General features: G+C 38.5%; 1 protein-coding gene across 1 annotated transcript; it reads right to left on the bottom strand.

The window, feature by feature from the left end:
* Positions 1-21847: 21847 nt before the first annotated feature.
* Positions 21848-22165, bottom strand: LOC121458691 (40S ribosomal protein S26-like). The gene has a single exon (XM_041667968.1). The coding sequence runs from the start codon at positions 22163-22165 to the stop codon at positions 21848-21850; it is 318 nt and encodes a 105-aa protein (XP_041523902.1).
* Between the last annotated feature and the right edge of the window lie 931 nt (positions 22166-23096).

Genomic DNA, 23096 nt, shown 5'->3' with positions numbered 1-23096 from the left:
ATAAACCAATTAGGATATAAAGTACTGGATGTTAGTACTTTGTTATTTATTACAATGGAAATTATACTCAAGTTAGGTATGTTTTCAACATTATATGGAATGTCATTAGCTGATTCAAATGTAAATAAATACTTTAGAGAAAATGGTTGGTGAAGTAAAGCAAACTTTGTCTCCTTGGGAATTACTTCTGAAAATATACAAAAAGGTGATTGTATTAATTATTCAGCATATAAAATAGTGTTATAAAAATTTGAGCCCAAAAGTTAAAAATTAGGAGAGGTTATATGTGGAATCTTAATAAATTTCAGAAATTGTTGCAAGACATTGACCATCTATATCCCATTATTGGAGTAAAAAATTGAAAATAGTAATTAGAACCAAACCATAAAAGGTGACAAGTCAAAGAGAATTATCATCTAAAGCAGAAAAAAATGGTTTAGTAGAAATAAAATTATAAAAGGTACTTATGGATTGTTTGGATCTGGAGTTTGGTTACATTCAAGACTTTTTTTTTTGATACAGGTTTCTATGTAGCTTTGGAATGTGTCCTGGAACTACCTCTTATAGTCCAGACTGGCCTTGACCTCCACCTGCCTCTGCCTCCCAAGTGCTGGGATTAAAGGCTTGAGCCACCACCTCCTGGCCGTCATTCTAGACATTTTATGCTCTATGCATTCCCTATAGGTATTTTACTGCAGAGGAAAGATATTATCTTATAATCGATATTTTAAACATATAAACATACTGAAAGACTAAAAAGTTATGTGGAAAAAGAAACTGAGTTTTTTTTAAAAAGAAAACTGAAACTTCGTCTATTAGCAAGAATTTACCAAGGTTAAATTTTAGCATGTTTAGTCCAGTGCTCCAGTGTGGGTCTCTGTCTCTATCTCCATCCATCACCAGATGAAGATTCTATGATGATATGCAAGATATTCGTCATTATTGCACTGGAGCACTGGACTGAGCTCCCAAGGTCCCAATGAGGAGCAGAAGGAGGGAGAACATGAGCAAAGAAGTTGGGACCACAAGGGGTGCACCCACCCACTGAGACAGTGGAGCTGATCTATTGGGAGCTCACCAAGGCCAGCTGGACTGTGACTGAAAAAGCATGGGATAAAACTGGACTCTCTGAACATGGCGAACAATGAGGGCTGATGAGACGCAAAGGACAATGGCACGGGGTTTTGATCCTGCTAAATGTGCTGGCTTTGTGGGAGCATAGCCAGTTTGGATGTTCACCTCCTGGATATGGACGGAGGGGGGAGGACCTAGGACTTACCACAGGGCAGAAAACCCTGACTGCTCTTTGGACTGGAGAGGGAGGGGGAAAGGAGTGGGGGGAGGGGGAAAAGGGTGGGAGGAGGGCGAGGGAAATGGGAGGCTGGGAGGAGGTGGAAACTTGTTTTTTTTTTCCTCCTTTTCTCAATAAAAAAAATTTAGCATGTTTTACTAATGTTGAAATTGAATCATTATGGACAGGAAGTGAACATTGGCAAAGAGCTTACAGTAATTTCTTGGGAGAAATTAACAACAAATATCTCTTTAGCCATAATATTAGTGATCATATAGGGAAATAACTATTTCTAGGGAAAGGTTTCATCTAGCTTCCTGTATTTAATTTTGGGTTTGAGTCTCTCTCTGATATCTACACATACATAACAAATACTCATCTTTAACCTCTTACAGATCTGCTGCATATGACAATTAAAATGATTAAGTTTTTTTGCAATGAAATATGAGCATGCATTACAGTGACTCTGAAGTCTCCAAAAGAAGTGTGAGTCACACAAGGAAGATTTCAACTGCACTATGTAATTGTTTCACCATCTAAACACCAGGTTTGGACTACACACTGCTCGGGACAGTATCAAAATGGTACACTGAGATGATTGAGACACCTGGGAACATATGTTTTAATTAAGCAAACAGTTCATTTTGGAGGTTTGAGGAAGAGATGATGGGCAAAAACACAGACAGATTGAATGACAGAATTGAATCAAAGACCCAGATATTAATCCTCACACCTATGAACACCTGATTTTTGACAAATAAGCTAAAATTATACAATGAAAAAAGAAAGCATCTGCAACAAATGGTTATGGCATAACTGGATATCAACATGTAAGGAATGCAAATAGATCCATATCTATCACCATGCTCAAGTCCAAAGGGGATAAAGACATTAATATAAATCTGATCACACTGCAACTGAAAAGAGAGAAAGTGAGGGCTGGAGAGAAGGCTCAGCCGTTAAAGGCTAGGCTCACAACGATAAATATGAAGAGAAAGTGAAAAGTAGCTTAACAAGCATGGAACAGAAGACCACTTCCTAAATATAACACCTGAAACGCAGAGTCTGAGAGGAAAAATAAATAAATTGGACCTTCTGAAACTGAGAAACTTCTGCAAAGCAAAGGGCACAGTCAGTAACACAATAAGGCTGCTTATTGGATGGGAAAATAAATTTCCAATCCCATATAAGATAGAAGACTGATCTCCAAAATATATAAAGAACTCAAGAAATTAAACATCAAAATTTCAAATAATTCAATTAAAAATGGGGTACAGAACTAAACAGAGAATTTTCTATAGAATAATCTCAAATGGCCAAAAGACACTTAAGGAAATGTTCAACATCCTTAGCCATCAGGGAAATGCAAATCAAAATGACTCTGCAATACCACCTTACACCTGTCAGAATGGCTAAGAACAAAAACACCAGTGACTGCTTATGCTGGAGAGGATGTGGGAGTAAGGGGAAGACTCTTCCATTGCTGGTGGAAATGCAAATTGTACAACCACTCTGGAAAACAGTATGTCAGTTTCTCTGAAAATTAGGATTCAACGTAACTCAAGACCCAACAATACAAATGACAATAGTGTAAACTCCTTTATACATTAATATTGGTTTTCAAGTAGAGGATATTCATGCTATAATCCACAGACACAGAGTTAGTTAACAACAAAGGATCAAGGGAGGGATACATCAATCTCCCTGAAAGGGGCACTAGAATAGGTCTTCTGAATTGAATGGCGGTAGTTGGGTATGGAAATAGGAGAAATCAGGATCAGGGTGGTTGGATGTAGGGAGAATAAGGAAAGACTACAGGAATTGGGGAACATTTAGGAGTTGGTATGGTACCTAGTAGAGTAAATACTCATTAGGTTGTATAAAAATGCCACTAGCAAGGACTTTTAGGAAAGAGGGATAAAAAGCCTGTGGAGTCTTTTCTAACCAGGCGAAGTATTCAATGTTGGGACTGAAACACCAACCCAGCAACAGTCACATCTACATCTAGTCCTGATTGTAACATGTGTTGAGTTATTTGTTCCCCATAACTTGTAGGAGTAAACAGCAAATAACTTGTGAAACTTCAGGCCCATTCCATTAGAAGGAGACAATGCCCATCCTAATTGGATGTCCAAGAACTGAAGCTCACTTCACTACAGGTCTGTGATAGAACCAAACAAGATAGGAAAAAAGTCCAAGAAATGACTTCTCATGATATTCTGCTATTCTTATAGAATGGTGCCTCAGCCAATTGTTATCAAACTGGCCTAATCCAGGAACTCAAAGCAGCAGGAGCAGACACAGGCAGTCAAACAATAAGAGGAGATAAGAAGACCCTGCTGGCAATGGGGAGGAAGTACCATAGCAACTGCCTCCCACCTTGGTTGAGGACACTAGGTTAACACAACCCACAGAATCAACTAAGCAGGAGTTATTGGTGCTCACAGAGACTCTAAAGGTAAACAATGAAGAGAGATTTGGGGGAAATATGAGACTGAGATGAATGGTGGAAGGAAGCACTGCAGTCAAGGTAAAAAAGAAGAAGAAACAAAGACTAATGAAAGAGAGGAATGAGGACAAATGAGGGAAGATTGTGTCAAGGAAAGATGAAAATTCAGCAGAGTAAATGCCAAACCCCGTGGTTCTCTCTCAGGTACATGGGGCTACATATTTTGTTTGACTGGTTTTTTTTTTTTTTTTGGTTTTTTCGAGTCAGGGTTTCTGGTTTTGTGTTTTTGTTTTGTGTTTCTTGAGACAGGGTTTCTCTGTAGCTTTGGAGCCTTTCTTGGAACTAGCTCTTGTAGACCAGACTGGCCTTGAACTCACAGAAATGCACCACCAGTGACTGGTGAGGCTTCACTTTCCAAGGGCTTACTTAATTAGCTCTATCCCTACTGAAGCAGTAATCTAATTGATATTTAAAATTAAAACTGCCTTGACCAGGCAGTTGTGGCACACACCTTTAATTCCAGCACTCAAGAGGCAGACACAGGCAGATCTCTGTGTGTACAAGACCAGTCTGGTCTACAAAATGAGTTCTAGGACAGGCTCCAAAGCTACAGATAAACTCTGTCTCAGAAAAACTAAACCAAACTAAACTAAACTAAAATGAAATAAAACTCAGGAGTCAGATAGCAGGGTAAGAACTTGAAAGATCAGAAAATCAATTGATCAGCCACTGGTGACTACTACCTCTTCAATTTATCCATGCAAGAAAAGAGCCCATATCTTCTCTCAAGCCTGCCTTAATAATCCTGATTCCTACCTGGTCAACAACATCCAAACCTCTAGGGTAATTTACAGTGAGGTTGTTGTTAGCTCTGTCCTGACTCCAAGCAAACTGTATTATGAGAACATCATCAAAATGTCATAATTTCCCCTTTCTTACTAAATAAAAAGTGAAGGATTCAACCAACACAGTAAAGCTATATACAAAATATACAACAACTATGTACAAATATATATAGGAAACAGTGACCAATTCATTTGTATTTGGTAAATTTAGATGTAGAGAGCTGTGTGGAGCCGCACCTGATGGTGCTGGCTTCTGCCCTCCGTGATCCCGAAAGTGAGTGCTCTCTGTGATAATCAACTTCTAATATGGCTAAGGCCTGACTCATGCTATTATCACACAATTATTGTCAGCTGCTTGCATATGTGTGGACCTATGGGCACTGCCCATGTGGCAATCCAGGGTTGGCAGCTTGTGCCTTTTTAAGGGCTAGGAGAGGTTTGCCCGGGGTGAGAGAGAGAGAGAAAGAGAGAGAGATCACGATTCTGTAAGAAAGTCCTGAATAAAACTGCCTGCAAGAAGAGTTCGGGTGTTGTGTCTTCCTTGATGGTCAAGGTGGGCGTGACATTTAGAGAAAATACTATATTATCTATCCTATCTAGGTAAGTCCAAAGTGTTGTACCTAAATCATTATTTATCCCACCCTAAAATAAACTTTTTATATCTCTTAACCTTATATATTTCATTCTAGTTTCTGAGGTGTTTCAATTTGGTAACAGAGAAAGCTACAATTATCTAGTATTTAAGTCCTTTAGAGACCTGTGAAGGTTATAGTACTCCCTGAGTAAACAGAAAATATAGTGTTTATTTATCTCCATGCAGAAATCTCAAGTCCAAATAGATCAAAACAGAAAACCAACCACATTGAACTTCATAGAAGTGAAAGTGGGAAATACACTTGAACACATTGGTACAGGAGACCACTTTTTAAATATAACCCCAGCAGCACGAACACTAATAGCAATATTTAATAGATGGGACCACCTAAAACTGAGAACTTTCTGAAAAGCAGAGGAAATGTTCAATAAAACGGCAGCCTACAGGATGGAAAAGGTCTTCTTCAACCCCACATCATACAGAGGGATGATATCCAAAATATATAAAGAGCTCAAGTAACTGGTCATCAGAAGAACAAATAAGCCAATAGAAAAATAATTGTACAGAATTAAACACAGAACTCTCAAGAGATGACTATAAAATGACTGAAAGACACTTCAGGAAATGCTCAACATCCTTAGCCATTAAGAAATGTAAAAACAACTCTGAGATCCCACCTTACACCTGTAAGAATAGCCAAGATCAAAAACACTGAAGATAGTTTATGCTGGAGAGGATGTAGGGTGATGGGAAAACTTCTCCATTGCTGGTGGGCATGCAAACTGGCACAATCACTTTAGAAATCAGGAAGGGAGGATGGCAGAGAAAAATATATACCTCAATGAAAACAATTTTAAAAATCCAAGAAATGACATAAACTACTGACTGCCTGGACAGTCACCCAAGATTCCACTGTACTGTTGGAATTTTAACTTTAGCCTATACACCTAGAAAATCTGACCAAGTTTCTGTGAAGCAGGAATTTTGAAGGATTGTCCTTCTTTGCCATGGCAATGCTCAGCTGTCACTTTCTTTCATGTCCTGCCTATCTAATTTAGACAGTATACTGTCAGTAGTCAACTCAAAGGGCAGTTTCTTGCCAGTGCCTAAGTCTTGACAGCAAGAAAGTTAACTACATTTAGTCATTTCTATGATATCCATAATTTCTCTGAAGTAGATTGGTGTTGTCAGAAACAGACATGCCTTATATAATCATAACATCTTAAGTGCCATATTTTGAATAGGAAATATTTGATGACTTATTGAAAATGTATTTTTGGCCAGAGAGTGATGGGGCATGTCTTTAATCCCAGTACTTGTGTGGCAAAAGCAGGTTGATCTCAGTGTGCTCAAGGCCAGTATGTTCTACAAATTGATTTCCAGAACAACCAGAGTAATTCAAAGGAATCCTATCATGAAAAAAATGAAAATGAAATATCTTTTGGCTTCACCTTGAAAGCCTACCTAACAGGACTATAAGTATGATTATAACATGTAACATTAACTTGTAATTTTATTAATTTAAATAGCTTGTAATAGTAATTTTCAGGACTAGAGATTTATTTTATATCATAAAGTTCGGCAGAAAACCTTACATAAGAGTAGATATGTATGTACAGTATCTTTTATCAAAAATAACCTTAAATTTCCATGAATATACAAAAATATGTTAAATAAGATTAGAAACATCTACAATATAACAAAAATAATCTCAAATATGTATTAATATAAAAAATCCATACTAATATAAAATATTTAATAAAAATAGTTTTTTATTTAAGGTCAAATTAGTAATCTATCATTTATCCTATGATTTCTATATCTTCCCTGTTTCTTTTCAGAACAAGATAACTAAGTATTTTCTCCTTTGTTTATATATTTTACCATTACCCATAGTAACTTGTTACCTCCTCCACCTCAATGATGGCATAATTCATGACCTAATGAATGACCAAACCCCAACTCTTAGGAATATGGGAACCATGCTTTTGAAATTATATTTTGATGTCTGTGAGCAACGGCATCTATAAGGGTCCCTGAAATAAACCTAAGAAAATTTCAATTTATGGGAGAATTACCTGTATTATTTCTTGTCCAGTCTTTGTGTAATGGGAAAGTATAGGAATTATCTCAAGTTCTGTCTAGTGTAGTGCATGAGGACCATATTAGATAGTAATCTTGGAATCATCCTGAATAATTTATAGCCCAAAGCTGACCTTTGGAGGAGGGTAGTCAGTTTAGTGGCATTACCACACTCTAGGAGGAATCAATGTAAAATCATTAAGATTTTAATGGTCACTGCTAAGAATGATCGTGGTTTACTGTAGAAAACCTTTTAAGTGCTATATGTAGTAAAGCTCAAAGAGGTTAAAGGAGCATAGTTTTTTATTTATATACAGAATCGAAAAACTTACTTTTAAGTTACTTGATAGAGATTTAGACCCAAAATCATGAACAGGAATTAAAAAGAAGCCTTTTATTTAAATTAGATTTTAGATGTAGTGCAAACTGATGTTGTTCATAAATCCTGTAATCAGTTAGTAGGGCGGGAAGCTGAAAGATCAATGAAGCACAGCATCCATCCACTAGATCTTAGCTCTATAAAGTTCCCAGTCCAATGTGGGAGCCCACATGTGACTCAGTTTCCATCTGGAGTCATTTCAGACTTAAAGATTCTATTTGAGTCCAAGCATACCTGCTGTTCTAGTAACCTTGAGGGCTGTGAATAACATCTGCGTTAGCCAACAGAAAAAGCATTTTGCCCAGCTATAAGAGTCCATTTTTTTCTATTAATATTTGGGCTAGTGGAGGCCAGCCAGGGGCACCCCTAGTTAATGATTAGAAGCTGCTTAGCTGAATCAGATAATGCACAGGTTTGAGCTGCCTCCAAGCACAGTGCAGGAAGGTGGAGAGCTGACTGTACTGCTTTTTGATCTGCATTTTGACTGTGTTTAGTACATATGCTGGCTGAGAAATAAACTCAGGCTGTTTTCTATTGACCTTTCATCCTTTCAGTCTAACCTATGTTTCTGTCTTCATTTCTCTTAATCTAACTTTTCCTTAGCCTCAGCATTCCCTCCAAGGGAAGCCCTAGATAAATGTTGTTAAGACTCACCAAATGGGGTATCCCGTCTCTATAAATCCTCAAAGTGAATGCTGTTTCTACAAAACACTCAATCCTCAGCTCTTCTCTCATACCACCTTATATTCCTCTCTCTTCCCAAGCATGCCACTTCCTATCTGCAACTCCTTAGTGATAGGATTAAAGATATGAGACACCAGCATTGACTCTACAACAAACTAGTGTGACTACTGGGATTAAAGGTGTGTGTCAGTATTGCCTGGGGTGTAAGGCGGGCCATGGCATCTGTTTTACTTTATGATCTTCAGGCAAGCTTTATTATTAAAATATAAATGAAAAAATAAAATAAAATACTTAGAAGCAAGCATCTGAGATCAAGAAGAGAAAAGTAAAACTGTTTATCACCAAAAAATATAAAAAATATTCTGAGTACAAACTGGGGAAGGTCCATCGTTTTCACAAACAATGAATGATATAATTAAATTATGGTTCACAAAATCAACAATATGGATGACACCATTGACAAAACAAGGCACAAACACAAATCTACATACACACACATGCACAAACACACACACACACACACACATACACACACACACACATATATATATAATTGTTTCTTAAAGAAGAACAACAAGGTTCTAATCTAATTCACTGAATCACTGGCCATCACACATGCTGTACACTCCTGTTCTCTCCTTTACCAATAATAGAAAATGGGTTCGGTGAGAAGGGCTCTTTCACCAAAATTTACAATATTCACTTGAAGTCTTCTGATGTTTTTCCTTTACAGAAAATAGATTTGATTACTGAAAGCATCTCATTCTCTTGTGATAAAGAAAATTATGTCTGTTAGGATCACTTACCATGTTTCCTACAATTGGTGATGGAATCCAAGTCTGCATCACAGTGAGGAAATGAAATCTTTTTAAATGGAATTTCAAGAGAACAGATTTTTAAAGAATCAGTTTACATGTAAATCAACTTGATTTACTCTAACTACTTGGAGTTCCAACCACTTCTGAAATTAAGGTTACTGCTATTTTTTGTGTATGTTTGTATATATTTTTGTGTATGATACTCTCTATATGATTGCTAGAAGTGATCAAAGCTTCACCCAACGCTCACCACGATATAGCTTGTGATCTTCCTGCCTACACCTACTGCAGAGGCAGAATAGAATCATGGAAAGAACCCACAAACTGTCTGCTACTTGTATTCCCAATTGCTAACTCTTCCCGTAATTCCACATTGGCTAGGGCTCACAATATTAGCAGTTCCTCTATAGGAGGATCAGAGATTAAATGACTCAGACTGCACAGTTCTTCCAGTTCTGCCCTCCCAGCCCAGCAGACAGGGCCCCTGTTTAAAAAGATTGTATTTAGTATACATTATTCCACTACCCTAGAGCACATCCTGTTCCACATCCAAAGTACAGGGTCCTCTGTGTGCACATTGCATTGCACACTCACTTTCCAGTGCAGCCATCCCATTGCCTCAGAGAAGGAAAATCCTGAAGACAAACACAGGTCACATTCATAAAGGAATCACTGTTCCTGTGTAACTGTGGTTACTTTGTAACTGTTGTTAAACAAAAACAGACCATGAATTAGAAAACAATCAGGATCATGTTATGGCTCGGAGGGAGCAAAGACAATGAGAATATGATGCAGTTTTAAGCTCAAAAATTATTTTGAAAACTTGAAATAGACTTTATGGCCATGTGCTCGAGAGACTAAGGATTTTTATTAGAGCACAATAAATATTTCTCATGTATTTTCCCTAAAGATGAACACCTTATTCCAGAAAAGTAACAGTCCTGTTAAGCAGGGCCACAACATTTTACCCAGATTATCTGTTTTTGATGAACTATTGTAAATATCACAACTAGATTTCAAGATAAGGTAAGTGCCATACCTAGATTACCATTGTCTGTGGACTGCAAACAATGGTCAATCAGGATAATCATACAGCATCACAATTGACCTCCTGATTCCACATAAGTAATCTCAGTTGAAGGAGGAAAGCTCTTACCCTCAGGCCAACCTCTCAATTCCTGCACTGTGTCTCCACCAGCTTCAAAGTTGGTCAATAAGTTCAATTCTTATACCAATCCCTCTTCATTTCTAAGTCCCCAATAAAAGCCAGAATGATTAGCAGACACTCATTAACTGCTCTATTTTTCTTTCTCACTGACTAGAGAAGGACAAACCTGGAAGGAGTTGCAGGACTGTCTTCCCAGAACTGGCAACAGAGGCAGGATTAGGCGTGTAAAATAATTCTCAATTATGTAGCATGAGGCAAGCCTAAAGTATAGGAGACATTGCTCTACATAGAAATCAACATAACTTGAAAGAAATGAAATGAAACTATCAATGACTTAGAAACCTTGGAAAACAGAAACAAATAGAGATAACAGCAGCAATTCACTTAAAGAAAGTATTTGAAACTGATACCAAAAAGTGATTTTTAAAGTGATGATAATAATGCACTTTTAACTGTGCAGTAGTGGCTCAGGCCTTTATTCCCAGCACTCAGGAGGCAGAAGAAAGTGGATCTTTGTGAGTTTGAGGCCAGCCTGGTCTACAAGAGCTTGTTCCAGGGCAGGCTCCAAAGCTACAGAGAAGCCTTGTCTCAACACACCAAAAAAAATGCACTTTTAAGATTAAATAAAATTTTCTATATTGATTTTAAAAAGGAGTAGGCCATTCCCTAGGAGAAAGAATGTCATTAACAAGAGGTAGATTGATGGTACAAATATACATATGTTCACGCTGAGATTTGTAACCGAATACATAGAGTTAGTCCATGGACTGTTTTTCAAATCTCTGAGCCGACATAACTCTGTCAAGCAAGATCGATCATATTTCTTACCAAAAGCAATCTACAGATTGAATACAATGCCCATCAAAATCCCAGCAAAATTCTTCAAAGATTCCAAAAGAACAGCACTCAAATTCATTTGAAAAACAAAAAACTCAGGATAGCCAAACAATCCTATACAATAAAAGAACTTCTGGAAGCATCACAATCCCTGTCTTCAATCTTTACTACAGAGATACATTACTGAAAACAGCCTGGTATTGTCATTAGAACAGACAGGAGGACCAATTGAGCTAAATAGAAGACCCAGATATCAACTCACATATCTTTAAACACCTGATATTTGAGAAGGAATGAAAAAATATCAAATGGAAAAAAGAAAACACATTTAACTAGTGGCGCTGGCATAACTGGATATCAACATGTAGAAAAATTAAAATAGACCCATATCTATCAGCATGCACAAAACTCAAGTCCAAATGGATCAAAGACCTCAACATAAAGCCAGCCACACTGAAAATTACAGAAGAAAAATTGGGAAGTACACTTGAATGCATTGGCACAGGGAACCAATTCCTAAACATAACCGCAGTAGCACAGACACTAAAAGAAAAATTAAATGGGACATCCTGAAACTAAAAAGCTTCTGTAAAGCAAAGGACAGGTTAACAAGGCAAAATGACAGCCTACAGAATGGGAAAAGATCAAAATCCCACATCAGACAGAGGTCCGATCTTCAAAATATACAAAGAACTTAAGATATTGGACACCAGAAGAACTCATAATCCAATAAAAAATAGAGTACAGACCTAAACAGAGAACTCTCAACAGAGCAATCTAAAATAGCTGAAAGACAATTAAGGAAATGTTCAATATCATTAATCAGAGAAATGCAAATCAAAACATCTCTGACATTCCATCTAACACCTGAAAGAATGTCCAGGATTAAAAACACTGATGACAACTTATGCTGGAGAGCTTTTGGGGAAATAGAAACACTTCTGCATTGCTAGTGGGAATGCAAGCTGATACAGTCCCTTTGGATGTCAGTGTGGCAATTTCTCAGAAAATTAGGAAATGACCTTTCTCAAGACCCAGTAATACCACTTTTGGGTATATAATCAAAAGATGCTTAATCGTGCCTCGAGGACATGTGCTCAACTATGTTCATAGCAGCTTTGTTTGTCATAGCCAGAATGTGGAAACAACCTAAATGCTCCTCCATAGAAGAATGAATAAGAAAAGTGTGGTACATTTACACTATGGAGTTCTACACAGCAGAAAAAAAATAACAACATCTTGAATTTTGCAGGAAAATTGATGGATCTAGAAAACATTATTTTGAGTGAGGTAACCCAGACACAGAAAGACAATTATCACATGTACTAACTTATAGGTGGTTTTTAAGCATAAAGCAAAGAAAGCCAGCCTACAAACCACAATCCCAGATCTTAGACAAAAATGAGGATGCTAAGAGAGACTGACAAACATCTAATCTACATGGGAAGAATAAAGGATAAAGAGACAAGATTTCCTGAGTAAATTGGGTGCATGGGGACCTTGGGAGAGTGTTGAAGCGGGAGTGGAGAGGCGGGGAATGAAGCAAAGAAATTGTAGAGCTCAGTAAATATCAATAAACAAAGATCGATCATATCTGCAGAGGATAGTTGCCTAATTGCAAATTAAATGTTACTTGACTCAAGATAACCTTCCTAATCTGGACACCCACACAATCACACAACATTAATTTACACATGCTGGGCAATTACAAACCTCTCCTGCTACCACAATCAGGCCCTTTCTCATAGTGGTGGCTGCAACAGCTGATTGCCTATGCTGTGCCCCCTGCAGTGCACACAATAATCTATTCTTCCTCTTGTGGTCTGAGGACAGAAGAAATGCTCCATGTGCAAATCCTTTTCCTGTGACTGTGTTGGACAGTCAACTACATGGCTCAAATGCATTTTTATTTTATTTTATTGGTTTTGTTTGAGACATGGTATCTCTGAGCTTTGGTGCCTGTCCAGGAACTAGTTCTTGTAGACTACACTGGATTCAAACTCACAGAGACCTGCATGCTTCTGCCTCCCGAGTGCACCATCACTGCCAGGCAAATACATAATTTTAAAACTGTGAATGGGTACAGTCACTTAAGAACTTTGAGGGTGTAATATAGAGGACACTCAAGGTTGTCCAGGAAAGCAACAGACAGGGACCAAAGCCATCTGAGTCAAAATAACAGAAGTTGTCTCAGAAACAATATTTTTATCCGGACAGAAATGCAGCTCTTCTACAATTAATATGCCTTTCTACAGAGAAATCACAATACACACTTAGAAGATTAATAAAGAAAAGTTTCTTAAATGATGTTATGCATTGATCTCTGTCCAATGCTCAAGGGGAGCTAGGATAGACAGATTTTGCATTCAATATATGCTGTTATCCATAACCATCCCTTATGATAATGGTCCAGATTAATTTTGAACAATTGAAATAGAAACAGGAAACTTGCCAGTCTAAATATTTAGGCAAAAGTATTCTCAGAATATTCTCTTAAGTATGCCAGTTACCAGTTACAGACAGGGTTCTAAGGTGACGATCACAAGGGAAAAGAAAGACTGGACTGGACAAGTAAAAGATAAAAAAGATAAGGTGAGGAGGTGTTGCAGAAGATCCAGGCAAGTCTAGTAAGCTTCTTAAGAATAACATCTTAGGCGGGCAGTGGTGCAGCACGCCTTTAATCCCTGTACTCGGGGATTTTTCGAGGTGTTTCTCAGTAGCTTTGGAGCCTGTCCTGGAACTCTTGTAGATCAGGTTTGCCTTGAACTCAAAGAAATCCATCAGATTCTGCCTCCAGAGTGTGGGAATTAAAGGCACGCACCACTACTACCTGGCAGTGAGTTTTTATTTTTAAATCAGTGATGGCTTCTTTGAAATGGTTTGGAGTCAAATATCTGCACAATCCTGGTAAACAATGTGTACCAGGGCATTCTAATCTCTTCCAGTTCTGATTAGCATATATTTAAAGTCTGGGTGTTTTACATGAAGTTCTCCCTCTGCTAAATTCTACTTTGTGAGACTAATTATTTTTTAAGCATTGGTCAATCTATTGTATCACCAATTCTACTCTTCAACATTATGGTACAGTAGTGGAAAGCTACACAACACATGAGATGCCTTTGATAACCTCTACAAATTTAAATCTCAATTCAGATCATATTTAAAGCTTAAATGCAAAGTGCTCGATACCGAGAAGATATTGGAGAATCTAGGCTTCTCTGAGTTTGGCAACTTGTTTCCATGAGTGCAAGAACACTGTTGAAGTTGACTAGGAAAGTGTTTTTACACACAACTTCCTGCTCCCAGTACTCTAAGGAGATGAAGCCACAGAACAAAGTTATTCAGAGGCCTGCTCCTAGGTTCAGGAGATAGCAGGGACCATGAGGGACTTCACATACAGGGAGAATGATGGCAGGTTCCCACCCAGACCCATGGAGGTAACACCATAGTGTTTTCTGCACCTCACCCTCTGCTCCTCCCCATCAGGAGACAGCATTTCCTCACTTACCATGTTGGGCTTCTCCATTTTGCAAAAATTCTCAGTGCATCGTCTCCCTGCAACAGCAACTGCACCGGAGAACAGGAATTCTCTGGCGCCAGCTCCACTTCAAAGCCAAGACTGAAGATGGCTTCCCAGGAAGAGACCTGCACTGCTTCTGACTGGCAGGTCACCTGGAGTGCATGATTGGCTACTGAGTCCTGAGTGACAAGAGCACCTCCCATAGGGATACAGTGTGCTTAAAGACACAGAATACTGATTCCTGTGCAATCCATTGCCCCTAATAGAGAACTTCTCCAGATCTGAGAATATATACATTTCAATAGCACTTGCCCCTGGCTACAAAAGCAATCAATGTCATCTTCTTGCACGCCTAGGAACTTTCCCTTTTTCTTCCAGCACACTATATGACTTGTAGGGTGCACTGTGCTAGGTGGATCAAGCATTTTCCTGTCCCATGGGGTAAGGATGCCTAGAATACTAACAATTAAAGAGAGTTTTAAAGTTACTAAATGAAATATTTGTTCTGTGGCTTCATTTCTGAGGTCAGATGAACTGAAGGTACTTTTTATATGGTTTTCACAGGGATTTTATACAACAGGAAAGAGAAAAGCAGGAAACAGATCTCAATCAAGATGATCAGTCTTTCCCCCATCAGAAAGGTGGATAATGGCTCATTGCTTTATGGGTTTTGTTCCTTAAATTTGAAGCAAATTCCAGGTAAATGAATAATAATAAAAAGAATAGTGTTCATGGAAATTTGAATATGTAGAGAATAATGGAGCTAGAAAGAATGAGCACTATTGTTAGCCAGCACATCTCACTCCATAGTCAGGTGAATAAAATATACAACTGCAGTATTTAAGATTCTCTTAAGAACAGGATTTGTAGAATGAATCTCACCATGTATGTAAAAAGTAGGCTTATTAAAATGTCTCACAAGCTATTGTCCAGGTAACTTAAGAATAGCTGCCTACCAATGGCAATTGAAGAATCCAATAGCTTGCTTCTCAGCCTTTTGTCTAAGGTCAGGTGATGATTCTAGTAGTTGTTCTGCCCCCAAGGCTCTGTGACTCAGCTGGTTTTAAGTATTCATCAAAATTACAATGCAGTAGGCTCTAATGCTAGTAAAGGAATGAGCTTGGTAGCCAGAGCTAGAGCACGGAGGCAAAACAGAGACTTTTCTTCTTCTTCAAAATACTTTATATGTGACTGCTGCTACCAGAATGGGAGATGCTGATTAAAGTTGGGTCATAGTCTTTGTTGGATTCAGGTTCGTTTTTATTTTTTTGGTGATTTCAAGACAGGATTTTTCTGTGTAGTTGTAGAACTCATTCTGTAGGCCAGACTGGTCTCAAATTTAGAAAATCCCACTGCTCATGAGTGATGGTGTTAAAACTGCACACAGACATGAGTGAGAGAGATAGCTCACTGGTTAAGTGTGCACAAACACCAAGCAGCTTAATGTGGATCCTATCATCTCAAACTATACACATTAAAGGAATATTTTCCCATTTCAAACCTTTAAGTAAAATCTCCTCAGGTATAATCAATTCTTTGTGTAGTCAATTTTAACTGCCAAAAATAGCCAGACATTTCAACAGCCAAGACAGATGAAATGAGAAAAAATTCTTGCCTGTAGGAGGCATAAAGAATGTTTATAAAGTTGTTTTCAAAATTGTTTTTCCTCAACGAATGAAGCATGGAGATTTTACGTAGGGAGTCTGAACATGCTCATGCAATGTTCTCCCTTTCCTTAAGCATGCTCAATTAACAAATCCACTTTAATGATAATCACAATGTAAAAGCAAAGACATTTAGTGACATTCTTTCCTCAAAATCATGTAGGAACAATTGTAAATTAAACAAATGATGGAAGGAAATGCCTCTGGCATGTTCATACTGTACCATAAGGTTTTAGTTGAAATTCAAGTGGATGACACTGTGAAAAGTCAATTATCAATTTTGATTCTTATTCTAAAAGATAACTTTATCAACACCATAAAAAGTACCTTCAGTTCATCTGATCTCAGCATGAAGCCACAGCACAAACTTCTCCATTTATTACCTTAAAATTCTCTTTAGCTGTTAATAATATTCTGAGCATTCTTTCCACCATGGGACAGGAAATCACTGCACCCACCTAGCACAGCACAGTACACTGTACAAGCTAGCTAGCCACATTGTGTCCTGGAAGAAAAAGGGAAAGTTCCTATGGAGTGCAAGATTATGACAGTGTCTACTTTTGGAAGCCAGGGATAAGTGTTATGAAATACATATCTTGGCCCTTCTAGAAAAGATGTTTGACTGGGGTGGGAGCAATGGCCAGGAACCACTGTGCTGTGTCTTTAAGCACACTATAGCCCTGTGGACAGTGTTTTTTTTCATTCAGACCGAATTATCTAATCAGGCCCTTTAAGTCATGCCGGCCTCTTCTGGGCAGCCATGTTCAGACTCAGCTTTGCAGAGGAGCTGCCTTCAGTGGTTTTTTATGCTGCAGTGTAATTGTTGCTGCTGGGAGTTGAAGAACTGAGAGCTTTGACCAGCTGGGAAACAGCAACATTGTGAGCAAGGGAATGTTGTCTCCAGATGGGGAGGAACAGAGGATGAAGTGAGGGAGACAGCATGGTACATCCTCCTGGGATTGGTGTGGAAACCTGCTGCCATATTCCCTGTATTGTGAAGTCCCATGTGGTCTTTGTTAATTCATAGACCTAGGGTCAGGTCTCTGAATAACTTTGCACTGTGGCCTAAATCTGCTTAGAGAATTGGAAGTAGGGTGCTGTGTGTACAAACATTTTTCTTGTCAACTTCATATGCCATACTCAGAGAAGCCTTGTTTCTCCAGTATCTTCTCAAAATTGAGCACTTTGCATTTAACCTTACATACAATCTCCATTTATATTTAACTATGTGGACAGTATCAAGGCATCTCACCTCTTGTGTAGCACTGCACTTCTAAGCTGCAATATAGAAGAGAAGAATTGCTGATATAAAGGATTTGCCAATGCCTTGGACATAGTTCAATATCACAAAGTACAATTAGCTGAGAGAGGACTGCCCCTAAATTACCCAAAAGTTAAATGTATTTTAATTAGGGCTGTTAGAGATTAGAATGCTAGGGTACACATTGTTTAACTGGATTGTCCAGATATTTTCCTCTAAATTATTACAAAGAAGCCACCACTGACTTAAAACCAGACACCAGGCACATCACCATATCAAAACACAACCTCTAACAAGCTTTTCAAGGAGGCCTACTTTAAGGCCTGATGTGGTATAAAGTTCCAGTTTTCTATTTGAGAAAAGCACAGTTCTTTCAAATGGGCAATATGACACCAGGTGACATATAATTGAAATGCAAAACATTGTTGTCTGGAGGAGTTACCTGATCAATCAAGGCTTTTTTTTTATGCCCTCTTGAGGAAGGAAGAACAATCTTGGGAGACCTAGTAATAGACTGGTGCCTAAGCCTTTTGAGTTTCCCTAGGGATCTGATCTACTGATAATAAAACAAAGCTCCTTCTCTAAAACCAGAAATATGCTTAGGGGAGCTGGTAATGGTCTGGTGACAAGGCCTTTGTGGAGGGGTTGCTTCAGATTCTAATAACCCACTCTTCCCACCATATGGAGATTTAGTTATCAGTCCCATGGCCACTCTGCTCATAGTAAAGTTCTTGAGATACCCTGTGTTCTCATTGTATAGATTTGTTTGAGTAGTCTCCTCCTAAATTCATGTGATAATTTGTACTTATAATTCTCTAATATCTTTCATTTCTCCCTTGGAAGTATACAAGATGCTATTCTCCTTTTAAAAATTTTTTTGAGACAAGGTTTGTCTCTAGGAGTGTCCTGACTATTCTGGAACTCACTGGGTAAATCAGGCTGTCCTTGAACTCAAAGAGATCACTTGGCGCAGCAAGGGTGTGTGCCATCAATGCCCAGCAAGATGCAGTTTTTCCTAGGAAGTTTACTAGGCATCTGCAAGACTTCCCTACCCTAGGATTTTATCTTTTTTACATTTTAGTTTTCCCATCCTTCTCACCCCTGTGACCTTCACCTCAGGACCCTGTTACTGAAGCATGACCTGCTCATTCCTGTTACCAATGTAATGAAGAAAGTATCCTGAGAATATCTTTGCTCTGTAAGACTCCTATCAGCCTAAATGTGTAGCCTGGCAAGTTCCCTGTTTCTATTTCAATGTTCAAAGTGTAACCTAGAGCCTAAACCTAAAGGACACTTAAGGACAACAGCAAATGTGGAATCTGTCTAGCTGGCTCCTCTTTGATATTTAGCTAGAGATTGTTGTCTACCATCATTAAAGACGTTTTTCTTTATTAATCTCCTAGGTGTGTAGAGTTATTTCTCAATGGAAAGGCATATTAATTCTAGAACAGCTTCATTTCCATCCTGTTAGAAAAATAGTTCCTGAGACAAGTTCTCTTATGTTGTCTCAGGTGCCCTAAGTCTGCTGCTATCCAGGGCAATTACCTTGCTGTCCTGTATATTAGATTTTCAAAATTCCTTTAAAAATACTGTACCACCTCACAGTTTTAAAATTATGCATTTGAGTCATGTAGTTGACTATGCATTGCAGTTGCAGGAAAAGGATTTGCATATGGAGCATTCCTTATGTCTTCAGACCACAATAGGATAAATAGTTTATTGTGTACACTGCAGGGGAAACAGTGGAGGCAATCAATTATTGGAGTCACCATTATGAAAATGTTCCTGGCTGAGCAGAGTTGGCATAGGCCTTTAATCCCAGCACTAGGGAGGCAAAGGCTGGCTGTAAGTTCAAGGCCAGCCTGGTCTACAGGAGCTAGTTCCAGGAAAGGCAATTAGGCAACAATTCTATGCAGACATGGTTGATCTTGCTTGACACAGTTATGTCAGCTCAGAGATTTGAGAAACAGGCCATTGACTAACTTTATGTGTCAGGTTACAGATCTCAGTAGCCAACATATGTATATAGAAACCATTAATCTATCTCTTATTAGTGACATTCCCTCTCCTATAGAAAGGCCAACTCTGTTTCAAAGCCAATATAGAAAGTTTTATTTAATCTCAAGAGTGCAATATTTTTATCATTTTAAAATCTTATTAGAGTAATTTTCAGATATTTTTTTAAGTGTATTGCTCCTCTTGTCTCTGTTTCTGTCCTCCAATGTTTCAAGTCATTAATAGTTGCATTTTATTTCTCTCAAGTGATGTTAATTATTGATTTCTTTGTCTCTTATAGTTTAGGCTTGCCTCATACTATATAATTGAGAATCATTTTGAACACCTAATCCTGCCTCTGCTGCCCAGTGCTGGGAAAACAGTCCTGCAACTTCTTACAGGTTTGGCATTGACTTGTCAATGAAGAAGAAATGTAGAGTAGTTACTTAGTGTCTGCTGATCTTTCTGGCCTTTATTGGGGACTTAGAAGAAGAGAGACCTGTGCAAGAGTTGAGGTCATTGACCAACATGAAGCTGGTGGAGACACAGTTCAGAAAGGGAGAAGTTGTACTGAGGGCGAAAGCTTTCCTCCTTCAACAGTAGTTGAAATTAGCATTGTGGAATCAGGTAGTCAATTGTAGATGTTTCATGAATGTCCAGATTGACCATTGTTTGCAGTCCACAGATCAAGGCAATCAAGAATCTGGGAAAGAAACTGACCTTATCTTTAAACCTAATTGCTATAGTTAAAGTAGCTCATCTAAAATACAAAATCTGGGGAAAATGTTGTGGCCCTGCTTAACAGGACTGTTACCTTTCTGCATTAAGTTGTTCATCTTTAGAGAAAATACATGAGAAATATTTAATGTGCTCTAATACAAATCCCTAGTCTCTGGAGCACATGGCCATAAAGTCTATTTCAAGTTTTCAAAATAATTTTAGAGATGAAATCCACATTATATTTACATTCTCCTTGTTGCCTCCAAACCCAAATATGCCTGAATTGTTTTCTAATTTATGGTGTGTTTTTCTTTAACAACAGTTACAAAGTAACCACAGATGCACAATAACAATAGTTACTTTATGAATGTGACCTGTGTTTGTCTTCAGGATTTCCCATCTCTGAGCCAATGGGATGGCTACACTGGGAAGTAAGTGTACAATGGAATGTGCACACAAAGGACCCTGTACTTTGGATGTGGGATAGGATGTGATCTAGGGGAGTAGAATAATGTGTACTAAATACAAAGTTTTTAAACTGGGGCCCTGTCTGCTGGGCTGGGAGGGAAGAACTGGATGGATTGTGCTGTCTGAGTCATTTGGTCTCTGATCCTCCAGTAGAGAAGCTGTTAATATTGCGAGTCCCAGCTGGGTGGCCCTAGCCAATGAGGGATTCTGGGAAGTCTTAGCAATCAAGAGTACTAATGGGAGAAAATGGTTAATTTGGCTTATATTGCCATATTGTCGTTCACTACTAAAGGATGTCAGGAAAGGAACTTAAAGAGGGCAGGATTCTTAATAAATTTTTGTATGTTGAACCATTCTTGCATCTCTGAGATGAATCTGACTTCATCATGGTAGATGATTTTTTGATGTGTTCTTAGATTTTAGCTAGTATTTTATTGAGTATTTTTGCATCTATGCTCATCAGGGAGATGGGTCTGTAATTTTCTTTTTTGGTTGAATCTTTGCATGGTTTTAGTAGAGGTGTAACTGTACCATCATTAAAGGGGTTTGGCAATGTTCCTTCTCTTTCTATTATGTGGAACCCTTTGAGGAGTATTGTTATTGGGTCTTAGTTCTGATGGAATTCTGCCCTGACACTCTCTGGCCCTGGGTTTTTTTTTTTTTTTTGTTGGAAAGACTTCCCTTTCCTTGCAGGTTATAGGTTGATTTAAATTATTCACCTGATCTTGATTTAATTATGGTATGTGATACCTATTCAGAAAATTGTTCATTTCTTTTTTTCTCAAAACCATTGATTTACTATAACACAAATAAGGAAATCTTAACATTGATATACAAAGATTACAATTTGACCAAAGAATTTCTTCTTTACTACACAAAACATGATCCAGCAGTAAAAACAAACCATTTTCCTTGTTCCAGTAAAACAAATGATATAGTTTTGGTAATAAAATAATTTTGAATATAGCCCAACTATATTTACCTATTATCCAGTCAGAAAGTTTTATCATCATTTAGTGGATTGGTTGTATCTCCACTAACAAAATATTTAACCCCTAAAGCAGCAGTCATTTATAGCAACTCTGGTACCAACATCAAAGGTGTTCGGTCCTTCCGAGCTTCCCGGGATCGATTCCTGACTACCTTGCTATGAATAGCACAGCTCACACAATAATGCAGCTTGACATAGAGTTTGGGGAGCACATAGGCATCGAAGACACTTGCTTCAGACATGTCCCTGATGGCAGCCACCTCTACGATGTTCTGAATGATGAACTTCTTAATGGCCTTGTCCTTGGGCACACAGCGGGAGCAGTTAGTGCAGCGAACTGGCTGCACATGGCTGCGGCCCTTTTTGGCACGACCGTTGTTTCTCCTTTTTTTGGTCATCTTGGAGCCAAGTCCCGAAAGAGGCTAAAATGGCTCTCTTAATGAGGATATCTTCTTCCCTGCCCCTATATCCACCCTTCCTTCATCTCAACCCTCCCATTCCACCAAGCTCTCCTCAAACCTTCCCTTCTCCCTTCTCTCTCCCACTCTTCCTTTCCCCCATCCCACCCTCACCCCCACCCCCATGCTCCCAACTTTTGCCTGGCAATTTTGTCTGCTTCCGATTTCCAGGAGGATCTACGTATGATTTTCTTTGGGTTCAAGTTATTATTTTGCTTCTCTAAGCTTGTAAACTATAGGCTCAATGTCCTTTGTTGATGGCTAGAGTCTACTAATGAGTGAGTACATACCATATTCATCCTTTTGGGTCTGGGTTATCTCACTCGGGATAGTATTTTTTTTTTTTTTTTGGTTTTTTTGAGACAGGGTTTCTCTGTGGCTTTGGAGCCTGTTCTGGAACTAGCTATGTAGACCAGGCTGGTCTCGAATTCACAGAGATCGGCCTGCCTCTGCCTCCCGAGTGCTGGGATTGAAGGTGTGCGCCCCCATCGCCCAGCGGGATAGTATTTTCTATTTCCATCCATTTGCATGCAGAATTCAAGGTGTTATTTTTTTTTTTTACCACTGAGTAGTACTCTAATGTGTATATGTTCCACACTGTCTTCATCCATTCTTCCATTGAGGGGCATCTAGGTTGTTTCCAGGTTCTGGCTAATACAAATAATGCTGCTATGAACATAGTTGAACAAATGTTTTTGTAGTATGCTTGGGTATATTTCCAAGAGTAGTATTGCTGGATCTTGAGGTAGGTTGACTCACAATTTCCTGAGAAACTGCCACACTTATTTCCGAAGTGGTTTCACAAGTTTGCATTCTTAGCAGCAATGGATGAGTGTTCCCCTTACTCCACATCCTCTCCAGCATAGGCTAT

This window comes from Microtus oregoni, unplaced genomic scaffold, assembly GCF_018167655.1.
Source record: "Microtus oregoni isolate MIOR12 unplaced genomic scaffold, Mior012 000018F_ref0000195, whole genome shotgun sequence".
Lineage (NCBI taxonomy): Eukaryota > Metazoa > Chordata > Mammalia > Rodentia > Cricetidae > Microtus > Microtus oregoni.
The sequence above is the reverse complement of the archived record's forward strand: the minus strand, read 5'-3'. Positions and strand labels throughout refer to the sequence as shown.